The following is a 19099-nucleotide window of genomic DNA, read 5'->3' on the forward strand; positions in this document are numbered from 1 at the left end:
GTGAGGTGAATAAGGTTAAGTTTGGGGGGAAATTAATTTTGGTTAATCAAGTTAGGGTTTAATTAGGATTATGTTAATTGTGTTTAAAAAACTGAGGTGTAATTTATTTTTGAATTTTTTTTTAATTCCACATCACTTCATTAAAGCTAGTCAGCATGTCACACATGCACTCGCCGTAGCTCCGCCCTCCGGCAAGGATCTGCACCAAAAATATTTCAAAAATGAGGACCCAAATCAATAAATTTTCTAGGGAGGGACCTCGTTCAGACGTCGAGACAAAGACAGAAACCAATATGACACTTAACCCTACAAAATAAACAAACACGATTTTATGAACAAGTTTCTGACCTCCCTCCCGAGTTTAGCATCTCCATAAAAAGCACGCCAACACCTTCGATCAGATCTTAGGCCAAGACTATTTGTACCCTCCCTATTTACTATCCACACCAATGTTTGCAGAACCAGACCGGTCACTGAACCGGTGAGGGTAACAGTTTAAGGTTTAAAGGTTCAACCGGGGTTGAACCAGGGTCGAACCAGTGATAACTAAAAAACAGTTTTTAAATAAATATTATATAGCATGTGAAAATAAATACTCTTTTTTATCACTGTAATTTTTTTTTAAGTGTTTAAATAAATATCTATCTTTTTTTTTTGGAGTGAAATAAATATCTATCTATATACAAGAAGAAACAAGCTACAAGTATTTTTTTTTGGTACAAGTTACAAGTTAACGTAAAGCAAAAAAAAGTTCGTATTATTCTACATTTCTACTTTGACCACCTTACAAATATTTTGTTTGAAAAATATTATATAGACATTTGATCCACGTATCCCTTCCCTTCTTCAATTTTGTGCTTCCTCCTCCGGTCCTCCCCACCATCTCCCTCTCTCATTCACGGTGCCTTCTCATCTTCCAAATCTCAGAACCATCTACCTCTCTCATTCAAGATAGAAGGGATTTGAAGAACGAAGGAGGAAGAAGAAGAAGGGAAACCTAAACCTAATCCCCTTTTCTCTGGTTAGTCTCCTCAATCGACCCATTTTTGTTGATGATTTCGAACCATGTTTTGGATTTCTGTTGATTTCGCTGTTGCTGATTTCGCTCTGTTAACGGTGGTGCCAGCAACATTTGATTTGCGTCCTAATTATTATCAAGTTCATGTTTTGATTTTGATTTTGAAATTGTTGCAGATAGAAATGGATCCAAACGAAGTGAAATCCAAACTCTCCAATTTGGCCTTCGGAAATGTAATGGCCGCTGCTGCCCGTAATTATCAAAAGGTAACATTTGTTTGTTTGTTCATTTTCTTAATTTTTCACGAAAGCAATTTCACAAAACACACACACTTCTCTGATTTGCTATGTATGCCTTGCAATTCAATTCGTCCTAGATCATCCTCCTTGTTCAGCTTCCCATTTTTATACTAGACTTGTTGTAATTGTTTATTACTTGCCGATTGATTTTCGCCTTTAATGAAATTTGCAAACAAAGAAGTGATGTTGCATTGAAGAGAAATGTTTGTGTACAACTGGTTCATAACTGATTTCTGTAAGTTACACAGATAAACTGATATAAATGAAACTAGTTAAGCAAAGTTGATTAAGGTGCTTGGATGTATTGTCCTAATGCAAGTTGGAGAATGGATGTTATGCATTCTAAGCTTGGAGAGATTGGCGATAAAACAGGTCATAGTGGTTTGGCGAAGATGTCAGCTAGCTTTAATGAATAAGATATCAGCGAGGAACTTTTCTCACAAGCTATGTACTGTCTAATCCGATGCGTTTTTTTGTATGCTCGTGGAGGAAGGGTTGTGATGTGAGTGAGCTATGTGTATGGATGGAAGATTGATTGTCTCAGTAGAGAGAGGGAAGAGATAGGACTTTAGCGTGGAAATCGTTGAAGCTAGTAAGTAATCCACTAGGTACTCAGCTTTCGGATGACCGAGAAATGGTGGATTTCTTCTTGGACTTCCATGATATAAGAGAGGAGCAAAAGAAAACGCAATATCCAATTGTAGTCTCCTGGTGTCTCAACATCCACCCCAATACAAGTCTTTTAAGGCTTTGGGTTTGAAATTAGAATCGGAGGAGAAAAATAGGCATCGGCAAGGAGAAAACTTGATGTATGTTGGGCCAGATAAGAACCAACTTAATTGCTGGACAGCTAAAGCCATAGCAGGACATGTTGTAGTAAGATATGATAATCTGCATACAAAGCACAGATAAGCACGAAGAATGCCACTGTCCTGGAACTGTTCATAGGGGTCTTGACAGGGCTGGAGCTCAATAAGCCAGAGTCTAATGTAACAAGAGCTCTAAAGTGTAATTTCGTTGACTAAGAAAAATGGCTTTGGAGGATCGAGATACTTCCATTCCTAAAAAGTACTTTAGCTTACCCCAAACCTTGATTTGAACTTTGTTTTACTGAATCGATTTTTGGTAGGTCGTTGCCGGTGAGGGCAACATAAACAGGGGATTTTTTTTTAAGGCGATTAGGTGTAGCCTTTTCAATACTCATAATCAGGAGGTTTTTCTTTTCAAGTGACAGGTTATTATGTGAGCTTTTGTGATTAACTATTTGTTATTTTGAATGATTTGATAGTCACATTATGTCACACACAGACACTACATAAAATGGGCTGTACTTATGGCGGTGTAATAATCTTTTTTACTACTTGAATCTCGCTATACATGTGCATGTCTTTTCATTTGTTGCAGACAAAATAGAACTGCTAGTGCTACCATTTAAGTGGAACTTCCTTATTCAAACATTTTTTACCTATGATATTGCTCAAGTTTTTTCTATCAACTCTTTAATTTTCTCTTTCTTATTTTCTTATCAACTGTTCTAAATATAGCACTATGTCTAAGAACCAGAGAATGTGAGTATATGTTTCAGTAATTGTTATTGAAGTCCAATTTGATAGGAACCCAGAGGGGAGAGATAAATCGAGGAAACAGAATTCTTCTTTGAAATTGAAAGTGACAAGAGGAAAATCCCTCCTCGCAAAGGAACAAGAGGAAAATCCCTCCTCGCAAAGGAACAATTACTTATCAACTAGGGTTATTTTATAGAAATATTCATCTGATATCCATTGCACAAACCATTCCCAAAATTTAACTAGCCAGCTCCCCTTAAGCCTCTGTAACCCAGTCCAACTAAATAAACCCGGCTGTGACAGTGTGACTGTTACTATTATAACTCACCCACTCACAAAATAAAAAACATGTAACAGTACACAGTCTGAAAGTTTGGCCTATGTATTCTTGACATTCATTTGTGAGACCACTGTATTTTTAACTAATTCTCTAAATCTATTACCGTTCACTCAAGCTGCTGACATTATGATATAATTTTCGCTGGAGAATATTGTCATGTATATTTCTTCTGCCTGGAGCTTTGTATTATTTGACACCTGCTGTGATCCATGCAGGAAATTGTTGCTCAAGAGAAAGCCCAAATATCAAGTTCTGTAAATGAAGTTGACCTTGATGAGTTGATGGATGTATGCTTCATTATCTTCTAAAACTCATCATATATGTATATTTGTATATCCTCTCATTCTAATTCAAGTGGTCTATATATAATGGTTTGTCAGGACCCTGAGTTGGAAAAATTGCATGCAGATAGGATTGCAGCTCTTAAGGTAGCAATCTCCATATATACTGGGATGAATGTGTGTGTGTGTGTTATTTATAAATTACCTCTCTATTCTTGACTGGACTTGTCTCTGTAGAAAGAAGCAGAGAAACGAGAGTCTTGGAAGAAGAAAGGTCATGGGGAATACAGGGAGATAACTGAAGGGGATTTCTTAAGTGAAGTCACTGGAAGTGCAAAAGCGATATGTCATTTCTACCATAGGGAGTTCTATCGATGCAAGTATGTTTTTCACTTAAAGTTTATCCTTGACTCTAACATCTCTATCTGTGTTTATCTTACATGCACTGTTACATGTGTTTCTTCTTGGTCTACCAATGAATATTTCCAGGATAATGGATAAGCATTTAAAGGACCTTTCTCCAAAGCATATTGACACAAAGTTCATCAAACTTGATGCAGAGGTCAGCATGAACTGTTCTATAGAGATACTTAGTTTTTGCTCAGAGTTGAGCCTATGTAACAGTAACATTGGACATATTATTTAAATGAACTGTTTTCCTTGGTAAAGAGATGGAGTAAAAAACGTTCACTATTGAAAATGAAATGCAGAATGCGCCATTCTTTGTTGCAAAACTGCAAGTCAAGACTTTACCCTGCATCATCCTGTTCAGGTTAGGCCTAAATCTGTTATCCTTCAGGTCTTCAGTTAATTGAGTACTTTTGGTATTGAAGAGCATATTAATGTTTCTCTGTTAAGTCTCTGAAAAGATGACAATGAAGCTTAAATTCCTAAAAATTATCTTTATTCTCAATAAAGAATTTCGCCCTACAAAATAAGATAAAAGAAAAAGGAAAAAAGGCTATCTTATCATACCGCACCCTGGATCTAATTGTTGCTTGGTTACAGAGGTTAGCCGGGATAAAATAAAATGCTATTGACCTATTGTCACTACTAAATGAGGATGTCGGCTGAGGTGTTTCTTTTTTTCAGACAAGGAGTTGCATTTGATAGATTGGTAGGATTTCAAGATCTGGGAGGGAAAGATGATTTTACTACAAAAAAGCTCGAGGCTATGCTGATAAAGAAAGGTAATGCTTCTGCAGTTTTCTATGTCCTTTTCATTTCTTAGTTACTGGAGACTTTCTTAACTGTCATTTGACAGGTATAATTGACGATAAGAAAAATCAGAATGATGAAGAGGCTGAATATGATGAAAGTGCACGTAGAACTGTTAGAACCTCCGTGGCTGCTGATTCCGATTCTGATTAAAATTAATCAGCTTGTGGAAAACGAAAAAGAATGTGCATTTCGTCTTCGAATCTTATTGGATTTTTGGCTTGTATAATCATATTTTTACATTTTCTATGAGCAGTTTGAATCTAGTGTAATCCTTTAAGCTAATGTGACATAAACGATACTTAGAGTGCATCAAAATTATATTTAATGTTATTTAGTAGTTATATCAAAATATGTGATCATTGATTTTCAAGGTGAGACCTTATTTAGGCATATTTCTAGTGAATGTGGAACATTAGCATCCCTCTTACGCCTAGGGCTGAACATTTAAAGTGTGAAACTTCCAGGAATGAACTACAGGTGACTTATTTATGGTTGGTCTCCAATTAATTAATTTAAGATAGACTCTAATATCATATTAGAATTCAGGTTAGGCCTAACTTCCCTTGCTTTTGTACATCTCCTTTAGCGTTTTTTTCAGTCAAAATCTACTTCCTTTAGTTCAAAATATAGCAACTCAACTTTTTAGATTGACCAAATTATGCAAGATAGTGCATGTTTAGAATTTAATGTGTGTTACAAATAATAGTAAGCAAATTAGACCCGTGTAAGGATGAGAGTACAAGTTCGAATCCTGAAAAAAATGTTTATTGAAAGAGACATTCAATCGATTCGACGATGTCCGTCAGAGACAAAAAAAAAACAATTATGTGTGTTTTGAACTGCAATAGAATTTGTACCAGTCAAACTCAGCACAATGGTTTATATTCAACCACTGTAGACAATTATCTAAAAATATTTTTGATTTTTTGTGCATGTTTGAAAGAAGGGAGTCATTACATATAGGTGTTTGTTTAAATGACTTACTTGTAGCTGTAAGTATTAAAGTAAATATTTTCTTAAATTTATGGGTATTTGTGGATTGCATTGGTTTTAAATGTATAAAATTTTCTTAATATATATTTCTATTAAACATTGTTTTTTTTTCAGTTCAAATAAAAACATTGTACATTTTTTTCATACTCATGCTATTATAAAAATTAATACAATTAATACCCGAATTTTTGTGTGTTTTAACTCAATTTTTTTGAAGGTGTGTTTTACTTTTAACTCAAATTAATAGAAGAATAATCTAAAAAAATAAGTAATTATAAATAGTATGATATATTTATAAAAAAAGTTATATGTAGGTACACGTGTTTGGTTCTAAAAATGAAATTCAAAACATGGATGTATCAATTAAAACAGTATTATTTTTTTGTAATTGACTTATATTGTTAAATCATAAAAAATGAACATAAAACTATTGTTTGTTGTAATTTTACTAGAAGATGACATTATGTTAGATATATGTTAATTATCTATCATAATATATCAAAACTGAGATATAAGACATGACATTGCCACCTAATCTTAAACTTCACAACAGACGCCTATTTTTTCTTCCTCAATAATAATTTTGTGTCACCTATAACTATCCATTATGATATGTAAAATATCAACTACATTGCACAATATTTCAAAAGCATTCATAATAAATACTACTCCTAATCAAAGTTAGTTGTACTTCATAAAGGAGAAAAAAGAAGAAGCTAAAAATTTAATTGATGATATTAATGTGAACGAAAGATGGAGATAGGATCATAGGAATAATAGTGAGAATGGAAAAGAGATGGCAGAAAAAGTGAATGTTAAAAAATTGGGTTGTACTACTTTATTGGTTGTATTTATTTGATGAATAGTCTAAACATTTATGGTTTGAAGGAACAATCAACAAATATGATTGGAACAACCTTAAGTTTCGCCCAAACCCATGCTTACATATCTATGATGTCTCTATGTTCTCCAATTAGAAAACAATTAACGGTCTACTTCTATGACTTGGTCATTGATTGGTGCCTCGTAGAAGCCTCACTGTCTCTGAAAACAACACCCTATTTTCAGAATTATCCTCCCTTCTTATAACTCTCTCCTTTTCTCTTTCCCCCGTCCCCTTTGCTTTCTCTAAGGTTTTTCTTTTTACCTTCCCAACTCTCTTCCTTTCTTTTCCTTAACTTTGCAATTTCATTTCCATTCCATTGCATCTTTGCACCTTTTTCACTGATTTTCTTTGGCTTTATGTTCTGGTTCTTATTTTACATTCACAATATGTAGTTTTTAATTATAAAACATCATGTGAGATCTTTTATTTTTTTAATTTTTTTTAAATACAAAACAGGCTCAACAAAACTTGTAAGCATGGTTTTAAATTGATGATTGCATGAGCCGGGCTGAAATGTCCACAAGAGAATGCATCTTCTCATATTAAAATTTTGCATTCATAGTTTGTACTATATCAACATTTATGAAAATTTTGACAACAATGATAATGTAATATTACTTTAAAACCCTGTTTATAAGTTACACATTTATAATTCTTGTGTGATTGCATGGTTGAGGTATTTGATGGTTATATGGTGAGGTTGCATAATGTAGGGCATTTGGGAGTTATTTCTTATTCTGCTAGTTTGATGAGTGTATAACCCATTCTCCTGATTACCCAGCAGAAGCAATCAACAGACGCCACACCATGTCTGGACCACTGTCTCCCAAGACAGGTTGGTTTCATCTCTCTTTTTATCATTTATTTGATTTATCTTTCCAACATTTTCAAACCACCTTTATTGGTCACATATCTAATGAAGTACTGGTAAATGTGATGCTCACCTCAATACTAGCTTTTGGCTTATGCAAATTCTAAAATCTTGTGATAAAAATAATAATAATTTTGGTCTGTTGAATGCAATGCATGCAGCTCTGGACAAGAGTGACCGAGCTGGTTCTCTAAAGAAGAAAGCAATGAGTCTGAGGAGTTCCCTCTCAAGGAAGAGCAGGCGAAGCAGCAGCAAGGTGATGTCCGTGGAGATTGAGGATGTGCGCGACGCTGAGGATTTGAAAGCCGTTGATGAGTTCCGTCAAGCTCTTATCTTAGACGAGCTACTCCCTGAGAAGCACGATGATTATCACCAGTTGCTCAGGTCAGTCACTTCGCTCCCTTGTCTATTCTGCCTTGCAATTTAATGGATTCAAATCCCTTTACTTTTATATATGATGACTCTTCACTGAAAGTTAGTTCCTTTTCTTTTGTAAACCCAACATAGCTTAAGGTTAGTGAGTGGATAAATTAAAGTTAATTGAAACTATTCATCAATGCACAAGAAAATGGCCCAATTTTGAAATGCAAAATGTATAATCATAATTAATTTTTCCAATCAAAGTTTCATTCATGGTTCCATTCCCACTATTGGTTAATAAGTAAGAGCAGAACTTGAAACTTTTCCCACACTGTGGGTACTGATTTTTGGTCTACAGATTCCTCAAGGCCAGGAAATTTGACATTGAGAAATCAAAGCAAATGTGGTCTGACATGCTTCAGTGGAGGAAGGAATTTGGTGCCGACACCATCGTCGAGGTAAACAAATTTTTTGTGAGACTTACGTTATGAGATTTAGAACATGTTTGGATGCAAAGTAAATGACAAAGCTTATCTAATGTTTTTTCTGGTCCATAAGCCTAATAAGTTCTCTTTGGTCTTTATCCAAACAAACAGCCCCTTTACATAGTTTTTCAATTTAACTAGTTTCAATTATTTTTTTCTTCACTTATTTTGTGCTTTGTTTGGTAGGATTTTGACTTCAAGGAAATCGATGAAGTTGTGAAATATTATCCCCACGGACATCATGGAGTAGATAAAGATGGGCGACCTGTGTACATTGAGAATATAGGCCAAGTGGATGCGACCAAGTTGATGCAAGTCACAACCATGGATCGCTATATCAAGTACCATGTCAAGGAGTTTGAGAGGACTTTTGATTTGAAGTTTGCAGCTTGTTCCATTGCTGCAAAGAAGCACATTGATCAAAGTACCACCATTCTGGATGTGCAAGGAGTGGTAAGCATAAGAAATGCATTGTTCATTTTATATGCCCAGCCAACATCCAAGTATTAGTTCAAACACCACATGACAAATTAAATGTGCAGTCCGTATACAATTGACTCTGGACTCTGGAGTCAGAATCAATTCGGAGGAGGATTCTATGTGAGTAGCTTTTGTGTTTCACAATTGATTCTCAGGAAAGATAAGCCGATCCAAACATCTATTCAATATATTTTTAGCATATTTGGATCAGCTTCTCCTTCCTCAGAATCAGTTATGAAATCCAGAAACTACTCAAAGAATCAATAATTGGTTGTAGAATCAAATTATAGAAGGGTTTTCAAAAGTGATTATGGGAGAAGGTGCTCTGAATAGTTTAGTTCAAGTTTGTTTTCATGATTTAGTCGGAACCTAAGACATAGTTACTTAAAAGCTAACACTTATAGCTTCTAACCATAAGTGGTTTTTAAGTATTTCACTTTGGAACCAAGCATGCTAGAAGTGATTCTAGAAGGTTTCAATATGAAACTAAAATGTCCAATGATAGATAGTCTTTTGGTGAAAGAAAAAAATGAACCTTCATATCAATAGAAATAGAAAAGAAATGAGGGAAGTTATATCATTCTCATGCTACAGGGGCTTAAGAACTTCAACAAACATGCCAGGGAGCTCATCACACGCCTTCAGAAGATCGATGGTGACAATTATCCCGAAGTATGTTTTTTATCTTTTTTGGTTAAGATTTATTCAAAAAAAATAATTTATAGAAGTTTTCCTTGCAAATAAATATTGTGGATCACTGAGTTGTAATACCATAAAACTGGTTGCTTCACTGCAGACCTTGAATCGCATGTTCATCATCAATGCAGGTTCTGGATTTAGGATGTTGTGGAGCACCGTAAAATCCTTCCTTGATCCAAAGACCACATCCAAGATCCATGTGAGAAAATAGACCCTCACTTAAATGTTTCTTGTTTAGTCAAAGAAAATTGGGGCTTTTATTTAATTGAACGTATAATCTATCAGGTTCTTGGTAACAAGTATCAAAGCAAATTGCTTGAAGTCATTGATGCAAGGTGAGTATGACAATTGATGTACTTCTTTTAATTCTAGTGTGTGTTTGGATATCAGTTGAGTGCAATGAACAAACTTTCATCCCAATTCGTAAGAAGAGTGCAATGTGAACGAACTTTCATCCCAATTCGTAAGAAGAGTTTTACCCCAGCGAATATCCAAATATAATCTCAACCTTTTCTACTCCCCAGTTGTCACTCTCTAAATTGCAACACTGACTTGAGATTGTCACAAGCTTCATATAAATTGGTTTTGCTTTGCAGCCAATTGCCCGAGTTTTTAGGAGGTACTTGTACATGTGCTGATCAAGGAGGCTGCATGCGTTCTGATAAGGGCCCATGGAAGGATCCAGAGTTAGTGAGGGTAGACTTGCAATCTTTTTTTTAATGGTCTTCTGTTGTTGATATTTCTTCTTTTATGACTATTTGTGCTCCATGAATGGATTCCCAAGTTTTGTATTTTATATATGGACTTGCAGATGGTTCAAAATGGTGAGCACAAATGTTCAAGGAAGTGTGAGTCTCCTGTTGTCGAAGAAAAGAAAATTTCTGAGGTGAGATCCGCCAGTTCAAAGTTTCAGAGCTTGATGAACTTAGATAGCTCCTTGTGCTTTCATTTGGCATTTCATTTGTAAATTCTACATACATTTATCTTTATAATCAGTTGTTGATTTTTTTATCAGCCCCTAGTTACTTCTGTTATGCATTAACTTCCAAACTAATAAATACTCATGTTTAGGAGACAACCAAAATGGGAGCAAATTTCACCTCACAATTGTCTTCAGTCTTTGGAGAGGTATGTTAGAATCATCCTTATTACCCATGCTTTGATGTCAGTGTTACTTCTTTACCACAACATATAGTTGGGGATCTCTAAATTCAGTTAGTGAGGTAAATTTATATAGAAGAACTATTGAGTATAAATTGTTAGTCCTAAATGGTCAAAGAATTTACATGTACTAAAATTAGAATAAAATATTATTCCAACTTATCATATGTATATAAAAACCTCATTGTGAATAATATCATCGCACAAATTGGTTTTTGATCGAGCACAATGGCGTCAAGTAATCCACATAGCTTACATCATTTAATGTGATGATACGACTTTTGTTATTGTCGTATCATGCGAATGCATCTTTCCTTAGATATTGTGTGCAGTGCACTTTCAATTATTTTTTGTTACGTGCCTGATAGTTTCATGTGGCTATTGTTTTGTCCAAAACAAAGCATAATTTGGAAGTTTCACATTCCCTTGTTTCATTACCTTTAAGTACTAAGATTTGAAAGAATAAAAAATAGGTCCCAGCTACAAAAGTTTGCAATTACGAGGATTTTGTGCCAGCAGCTGATGAAACAGTTTGGAAAAAGGTCGAAGAAAATGAGCAATTTCAAATGTCAAAAGGTACAAAGTGGACAAAAATGCATTTCTGGTAAACTATTTGATAATAAATATATCTTGTATGGATACGAACTAAAGAACATTTATCGGACCTTATCTCTTAGAAAATTTACTGGATAAACTCCAATAAGTGCGATTTGGCATGCAGCTGTTGTAGAAACCTTCAGCATGGTTGATTCGTGCAAGATTCACGAAAAGGTGAATTCCCAGATTTTCACCGGTGTGATGGCATTCGTGATGGGCATCGTGACCATGGTGAGGATGACAAGGAACATGCCAAAGAAGCTCACTGACGCGAACTTCTACTCCAACTCTGTTTACTCGGGTGGGCAAAATCCTTCTGACCAGACCAACCCTTCCATTTCCGCTCAAGAGTTCATGACTGTGATGAAGCGCATGGCTGAGTTGGAAGAGAAAATGGGCAACATGAACTACAACACTTGCATGCCACCTGAGAAGGAGGAAATGCTCAATGCTGCCATAAGCCGTGCAGATGCTTTAGAGCAAGAACTTATGTCAACCAAGAAGGTAAACCAATATACATGTTTGGATAAGCAACTGAATTGAACGCCGATGGCAATAAACGTTTATAACATAAGTGTTCACTCATAAGCTGATTAGAGAAACTTACTTAAATAAGCTCATAGTAGCTTATAAGTAAAGTATAAGCATTGTTTGTTCATAAACTAATCTAAACAACTTATGAAAATTAGCTCAAAATGACTTATAAGTAGGTTATATAAGCTATATTCATAAGTTTATCCAAACATTTGCATAATCGCATATGCTATAAGATAAGCTCAAATACGATATTCCAAACACGACAAAAATCCTTCATATTTTTACCCTACAACTTAAACTTTTGAGATACTTGATTCATGACATTCACCAAGTTATAGGCAAGCATGAAACAACAACTAAGCTATATATGCATAATTCTAACTAAGGAACATTAATTTTGTACATTTTTCACTATCTTGTATTGATGCACTCATCTGCATAAAAATTTAGACCATAGAAATAATATTAAAACTTGCAGTTCCCATTTTAGTATTCATATTGTGCAAAACTTTAGTTCTTTCCCTTTCTTTACTGATGTTTTTGTCATTTGTTCTGTTAGGCTTTGGAGGATTCACTTGCTAAGCAAGAGGAGCTTTCGGCTTATATTGAGAAAAAGAAGAAGAAGAAGAAGTTGGTACGTACACTACGAGTGTGTTTGATTAAGCTTTGAAAGTGAGTTGAAAGTGGTTAGCACGGTTCGCACTTCCCAAATCACATTTTTCCAAAGCACCAAATTTTTTCCATGTAAACAAGGACTTTCAATTCTAACATAAATTTAATACAAACATAAGTACATACCCATTTATAACATATGCACTTCAATCTTTGACCTTGTTGCATTGTTGTTATTTGTTAAAGAATCATGATATTTCAATACCAATAACAAAAAAAAACCATCTCTTATATTCAACCATTCTTTTTATCTTTTGTTTTAGTTATATTTCACCATATATCATATTTATCACTACTCTATTTTTTCTTTATTCTTTGCTTTTCTTATTTGTAGTGTCTACATTTTAATGGAACGTCTACCAACAAATTTTCTGTTTACTCTCTATTTTTAACAAGTTTGCATTAAAGTTTTTTCTTGTTAATTTTTGTCTAATAATATTTTCTTTTTGTTATGCAGTTTGCTTGGGCATGAGCTCACAATATAACTGAGGATTTCAGCTTTCCAAATGCTACTTCCCAAATGCCCTCCTATTTGTCACACTGAATGTTCCAAATGTGAACTGCTACTAGATGTACCAGAAATATGATGGTATAGTACTCTAGGATGGGACTTGCTTTATCCATGTATATTGTATGCAAAAGTTAGTCCTGTTCTGATGTACAAAATTTAACTCTAAATATAACTCTAATAGTATAAAATTTAGAGAGGCGTTTGGATATATGAAATTCGAACCCTCACAAAATAGTGTTGGGAATCCATTTTTTATATGCACAAAAGAGCTTTTTAGTTTAGAAGTAAATTTCAGATCAAAAAAGTTTTGAAGTAAAATTAAATTTAAACAATTGGAAAAATTAACGAATTTCACCTAACATTATAGGTATGGCTTGTGGGAGGATGAAATATAAAATTGGAACTAGAAGTAAGCATGTCCAAAACCATATTAATCTTGTACATACTCAATGTTGTGCCTTGATGTAATTTTTTTTTTTTATCTTTATAGGGAAGTCATTAGTCACACTCACAGAAGCTCTTACACTTGTAATTGTCTTCGGGTATATCTCGTTTAACTTGAATATAAGCTAGGTGAACACCTTTTACCATATCTTCAACAGCACTTCCCTTGTCTTGTATAACTTGAATATATATATATATATAAGGAAGAGCCATATGGTGGAACTTCCTTATGAAAAAGATTTTTCAGACAAACAGATTCCAACCAAGGCTAGGCCTATTCAAATGAATGAAGAACTTCTTCATTTCTGCCAAAAGGAAATCAATGATCTCCTTGAAAAGAAACTTATTCGCAGGAGTAAGAGCCCTTGGTCCTGTGCAGCCTTCTATGTCAACAAACAAGCTGAGATAGAACGGGGAACCTATATATATATATATATATATATAGGGAACAAAATATATCTCCACACATTTACAAATTGTTAAAATCTCAAAATCTCATAGAACTACCTAGTGAGCCATTTTCAATGGTCAATTATGCTTTGATAAAAAAAAGTCGTGCATGAAGGGTTTTAATACAAAATGACATATAATAAATATATAAAAGATGAAGTTACAACATATGAGTTAAACAAAACAAACATATATGGGATCCCCTAATATGCACAAGTTTTTTACTTGTGCATGTTTACACAAGCCGGTCCGACCGAGTTTTCTACACTGGACCGGGTATAAGCTATTTAAATTTAAATAAAAAATGAAATAATTGTTTTTTATTAATTTGGCCCCATATTATCATTAATAGTATAGTAGCCCTGGATACATTACCCATTATTCACATAAGTCCCCATCATCAAATCTTTTAGTGGAAGAGAATCAAAAGTTGCAGAGTTTGACTCTTTCTCATCTATTCATCCAAACAAGGCCTAAAATAAACACCAATGAACAAATCAGTTCCTGCAAACAAGCAAAACAAGGTTTCTACGGGGTATGCCCACTTCCCCAACTCCGATTTCGGCAAAGGTCACTCAAAACCTGCAGATTTGGAGGATACCCAAGATACAAGATCCAACACCAGCAACCCAACACCCCAACATTTTGACCCAATCAGACACAGGGAGAAAGTTGCGAACGAGAGAGAAAGAGAGAGGGAGATGGATCCATTGAAGCTGGGTTTTGTAGAGGAAGCAGATCTGATGAAGAAGGTTTTTGCGTTTCTGGGTTTGAAGCTACTCACTTCACATTTCACAAAGGTCACAACTTTTCACCTCTGTTGTGTTGGCCTTTCATGTTGGTGTGCATTTCCCTCTGATTTCTGCTCCTAGTCGTTGTTTCTCGCTGCCATGAAAGGTGTCGGGAAGAGGAGGACAACCTCGGAAACGTCGAACGATGCTGCTGGTGCTGTCGATTTCGGTGTTGTAGATGGAGGCTGAAGCGGAGGAGGAAGAGGGTATGTTGCAGATGGAGCTTCTTTTGCTGAAGAGGAGCATACCCAGTTGCAGAAAGGGGAACCGGAGCAACCCCGTGTGGAAGATTTTCTCTTATGGTTGTGGAGGTGGGGGAGGGAGGAGGCGGGGGCTCTGTGGGTGGTGGTGGTGTTTGGTGGGTTTGGGTTGGGATGTATTTGGGTTGAAGATGATGAAGATGATAGGAAGGATGAAGATCTGGAACAATACTTATGTGATTATCAATCATTATCTGCCACTAAGTAACTTCATTATCTGCAACTAATTTTTAACAGAAGGGTCAAAGTAAAACTACAGTTTTTCTAAGACCTGAAAACCACAATAAGTAAAATACAAAGTTGGGCTACTATACTATTAATGATAATATGGGGTCAAAATAATAAACAAAAAATTATTTCAATTTTGATTTAAATTTAAATAGCTTAAACCCGGTTCAGTGTAGAAAACCCGGTCGGACCGGCTTGTGTAAACATGCACAAGTAAAAAACTTGTGCATATTAGGGGGATCCATAGAGGCTACATAGGTCCGCACAACTTTAACTAAGCATTATACTTTTTCCCAGTAAACACATTATTATTGGCTGAAATAAAAAGGGCAAACTCTGTAGTACCCATAATATTTTTTGGGTGTGATACCCACATTAAGTTATTTAATAGATTATTATTATGTTGTTCAACGTAAATTTTACATTTTAAAATTTTATTTTACTTTTCAATTAACTCCATTCCATATAATTCATTTTTTAATGAAAAATGGATGAATAGTGAAGACGAACGATGATGGTGGCCATGCGCGTCAAATGACCATATTTGACGAGAGAACAAAGGTTAAGAAACATAACAAACAAATTTCACATCTCTGGAAATGGGATACTACATTACTATGATATAATAAAATCGAACTTTTTAATGAATATATAAGTTTTTACAACTAATTTAACTCATTTTGGGTATCACGCCTTGAATTGACTCAAGGTACCACAACAAGCACCAATAAAAAGTGGTGAAATTGAGAAATTCAGTTAATAATGCAGAATATCCTAGTGATTGGACGAATCCAGTCAAATCACTATAATAGTGTTGATTGAAGAGTGAAATTATGGCAACCGTAGAACAGAGGTTTTACCAGATGTCTTAGATGTCTAAGACATCTTGTAAAACATTAAGCAAATCACAACAAACAATCAAGCAAGTTAAAAGACAGAAAACCTAAAATCACACACAGAATTGTTGACCCAGTTCGGTGCAATATCACCTACGTCTGGAGGGTTTTCACCCGAGAAAGATAACTCACTATTATAGAGAAATTGTACACAAAAGGTCTCACCAGAACTGCCCTAGTTCAACTACCTTTTCTACCTATCTCTACCTGTGGCTTATTACTTAGTCCTCCCCCTAAGTATGCGAGCCCCTCTCACTTTCTCACTCTCAATCACGATGGAGTGATTGAACTCTAACAAGAGTACAAAGACAGATCTCAAGATCACACAACTAACACAACTCTTAGCTTACAACAACGGCATATAGCTGCTAAGAGAACACTCAGTATGAACTCGATAAACCCTAATACAAATAACACACGGTGAGCACCTAACAACTAGGTCTTGGGTCTTCATAAGTAGTAGTCTTCCAGACCTTGTCTTCGTTGGGCTTGAAAGAGCACAAAGTCCACACACACGTAATCAGGAAGTTGTTTCAGAAACAAACAAGTAACAAATCTGCACAGAATCTCCAAACCATGAATTAAGGTGCAGATACAAACTTCCACAAATAACCCCAAATCAAACCCTTGTAACCGGGTTTTACAACACTAAATATCTCCTTTGACGATGCACAAAAGTTTCCAACAATAACCTAACTTGATCACAAAGTAATCAACACAAAGCTTCACAAAAACTGCCAAGTAACAGAACATTTCCCAGGGACAAATGTCATAGCACGATGTTACAACATCTTGTCCGACAACTTGGCACACACCAACATTAGCTAAAATGCAGACAACCATAACAAAGGAACAACAAAGAGGAACTGTGAAACTCTGGTGGAAAGACAGTAGGAAGGAGTTGGAAGAAGAAAGAGGGTGTTGAGGTCACCCATCGTCGTCACGCCCAAGATGAGTCCTTGTAAAGACACTCCAATTCTTAAGTTAGAGGTTGGGGATTTTCAAGGATTCCTCTAAGTGGCGGGGTTAAGTGTGGGTATCTGTTCGATCTTTGGTTTGGTCTATTAAACCTAAGAGTCAGCTAAGGAGGTCTTGATGATTGTAATGATGGTCTGGTACAATGGTAAATCTCAGCCATTGGGTTCTTTGTCATTTTCAGAGATCTGAGGGTTGAGGCGGCCTCATGAGTGAGACATAGAGTCTTTAACTTCACGCCCTACATATGTAGCTAGGTGAAAAGGCTCGTTATGGGGCGTGATGAGGTGACATAAATGCCTTTGATACTTAGGCCCTTGAGTGGACATCCGTCGCAAGGAGAATGATCATATGAATTTTTTTTGATGATTGTTGTGATCATAATAGTGCTGGATCAAAAGTAGGTCATGATCTACGATGGCACGATCGTTGAAGGATCAATCGGATCGACCCCTAGAACAGTCAATGTTCTCACAATATTATTTGAGGCATGCATGAATTTCCCAACTCTATCACTCATGTTTAATGTCTACTACAATTAATGGAAAATAGAAAACAAGAGGATACATACATGAAGAGAATTTTGCAGAGCAAATAATACTCCCTCCATTTCAAAAACATAATAATTTACAATTGTAGCACAAATAGTAAGATGACAATTATTGATGGTACAATGTTACTAAAATACCATTATTTAGTACCGTGTGCAAAAATTCTACATTTTATAGAGAATAATGTAGTTAATAAAGAAAAATTGTGGTTAGTTAATATGAAAGGTGATAAGTGAGAGAAAATCTATTAAATGAGACTATAAATGGAATTTTTTTTAGAAAAATGTGCATGAACTTTCTATTTGAAGAAAACGAGGGAGTAGTTAAATGTTAAATTTAGAATTTAGAATAAATACAATTTCGGCAACAACCTAGCATCTAGGCCTGTCCAGAACGGGCCGGCCCGAACCGAAACCGGCCCAAACCGACGTTTTTTTGTCCACTCGGTCAGGTCGGGTCGGTTCTCGGGTTCACGGGTGTAAAAAAACGGTCCTGGATGGTTTGGTTCGGTCGAGTTCGGTTTAGGCGCTGGTCCGACCGAACCGACCGAACCAGAGATATATATAAAAAAAAATTTAACCCTAGCCTCATTTTCTCTTATTTTCCAACCCTAGCCTCCTTCATCTATGCGCCTCCTCCTTCTTCTTCTTGTACTTCCAGCCTTCTCCATGCGCTACCACCCTCACCCACACGGTTTCGAGCCTCCTTCTTCTTCACTCGACGCCACCCTCGTCTCTCCCACTGTCCAATCTTCATCTGAAGCTGCCATCGACGAAGAAGGAAGCGCACGAAGCGCGTTTGGTTGGAGCAGATATGGAGTGCGTTTGGTCGCCACCATCCAACGTCGTCTCACCACCAACCTCAGGTCTTTGCTCTCTGGCTCTACCTCACTCGATCTGCTCTCCCTCTCACGATCTGGCACGATCTCCAGAAGATGGTGAAGAGAACACCGTTCATGGCCTCTCTTGATCTGGTTGATTTGGTGATGGTTTAATTTCAGTGTAAAATTAGGTCTTCTTCTTCTCTTCTCTTTTTGTCTGTAGCAAAATGTTGATTTCTAGGTTTTATCATGTCCAAAATTTTGGATCTATGTAATATGCATGTTTTGGAATTGATTGTATTTTTTTGAAAATTTTCTATCTTTGCTTTGAGGGTTTGGGTTTCTGTCTTGGATCTTCTTCTGTTTTGGGGATTTTTTTTTTAATCAAGAACCGACAACACCGACCGACCCGGCTGTAACCCGACAAACCCGAACCCGACAAACCCGATGTTGTTGGACGGTCGGCGGCGGGCCTGATGGTTGGGCGTTTTTCACCCGCCGTAACCGACGCCGGCGGCCCGAATCCGACCGTACCCGACCTATGGACACCCCTACTAGCATCAAGAATTCCACGTGCCACAGTGTAAATCTTTTTGACCTTTTTTTATCCCTTTTATATTTTTTTGTTAGGGACCATCCTCGCACAAAGAGTATAAATGGAGGACCAAAACTGAAATTAACCATTTTTTAACAACACTTCCTCTGATT

General features: G+C 35.9%; 2 protein-coding genes across 2 annotated transcripts; both read left to right on the forward strand.

The window, feature by feature from the left end:
- The first annotated feature begins 815 nt into the window (after positions 1-815).
- LOC130737578 (thioredoxin domain-containing protein PLP3A-like) lies at positions 816-5073 on the forward strand. Its single transcript, XM_057589388.1, has 9 exons — positions 816-1021; positions 1195-1284; positions 3438-3509; positions 3603-3650; positions 3741-3883; positions 3993-4065; positions 4214-4275; positions 4596-4693; positions 4768-5073. The coding sequence occupies exons 2-9, from the start codon at positions 1201-1203 to the stop codon at positions 4872-4874; spliced, it is 687 nt and encodes a 228-aa protein (XP_057445371.1). The 5' UTR covers positions 816-1021; positions 1195-1200; the 3' UTR covers positions 4875-5073.
- A 1752-nt stretch (positions 5074-6825) lies between these two features.
- Positions 6826-13247, forward strand: LOC130737577 (phosphatidylinositol/phosphatidylcholine transfer protein SFH12-like). Its single transcript, XM_057589387.1, has 15 exons — positions 6826-6850; positions 7388-7438; positions 7636-7858; positions 8193-8292; positions 8506-8772; positions 9394-9471; positions 9596-9697; positions 9784-9833; positions 10095-10194; positions 10310-10384; positions 10570-10626; positions 11133-11235; positions 11381-11760; positions 12353-12427; positions 12923-13247. The coding sequence occupies exons 2-15, from the start codon at positions 7411-7413 to the stop codon at positions 12935-12937; spliced, it is 1653 nt and encodes a 550-aa protein (XP_057445370.1). The 5' UTR covers positions 6826-6850; positions 7388-7410; the 3' UTR covers positions 12938-13247.
- Positions 13248-19099: the final 5852 nt, after the last annotated feature.

The sequence above is a fragment of the Lotus japonicus genome, chromosome 2 (genome assembly GCF_012489685.1).
Source record: "Lotus japonicus ecotype B-129 chromosome 2, LjGifu_v1.2".
Taxonomy (NCBI): Eukaryota; Viridiplantae; Streptophyta; class Magnoliopsida; order Fabales; family Fabaceae; genus Lotus; species Lotus japonicus.

Coding starts and splice junctions, on each gene's coding strand:
- LOC130737578 (XM_057589388.1), top strand. CDS start 1,201: ATGGATCCAAACGAAGTGAAATCCAAACTCTCCAATTTGGCCTTCGGA. Junction 1,285..3,437: donor CTGCCCGTAATTATCAAAAG/GTAACATTTGTT, acceptor TGATCCATGCAG/GAAATTGTTGCTCAAGAGAA. Junction 4,276..4,595: donor CCCTGCATCATCCTGTTCAG/GTTAGGCCTAAA, acceptor TCTTTTTTTCAG/ACAAGGAGTTGCATTTGATA.
- LOC130737577 (XM_057589387.1), top strand. CDS start 7,411: ATGTCTGGACCACTGTCTCCCAAGACAG. Junction 7,859..8,192: donor GATTATCACCAGTTGCTCAG/GTCAGTCACTTC, acceptor TTTGGTCTACAG/ATTCCTCAAGGCCAGGAAAT. Junction 9,472..9,595: donor ATGGTGACAATTATCCCGAA/GTATGTTTTTTA, acceptor GCTTCACTGCAG/ACCTTGAATCGCATGTTCAT.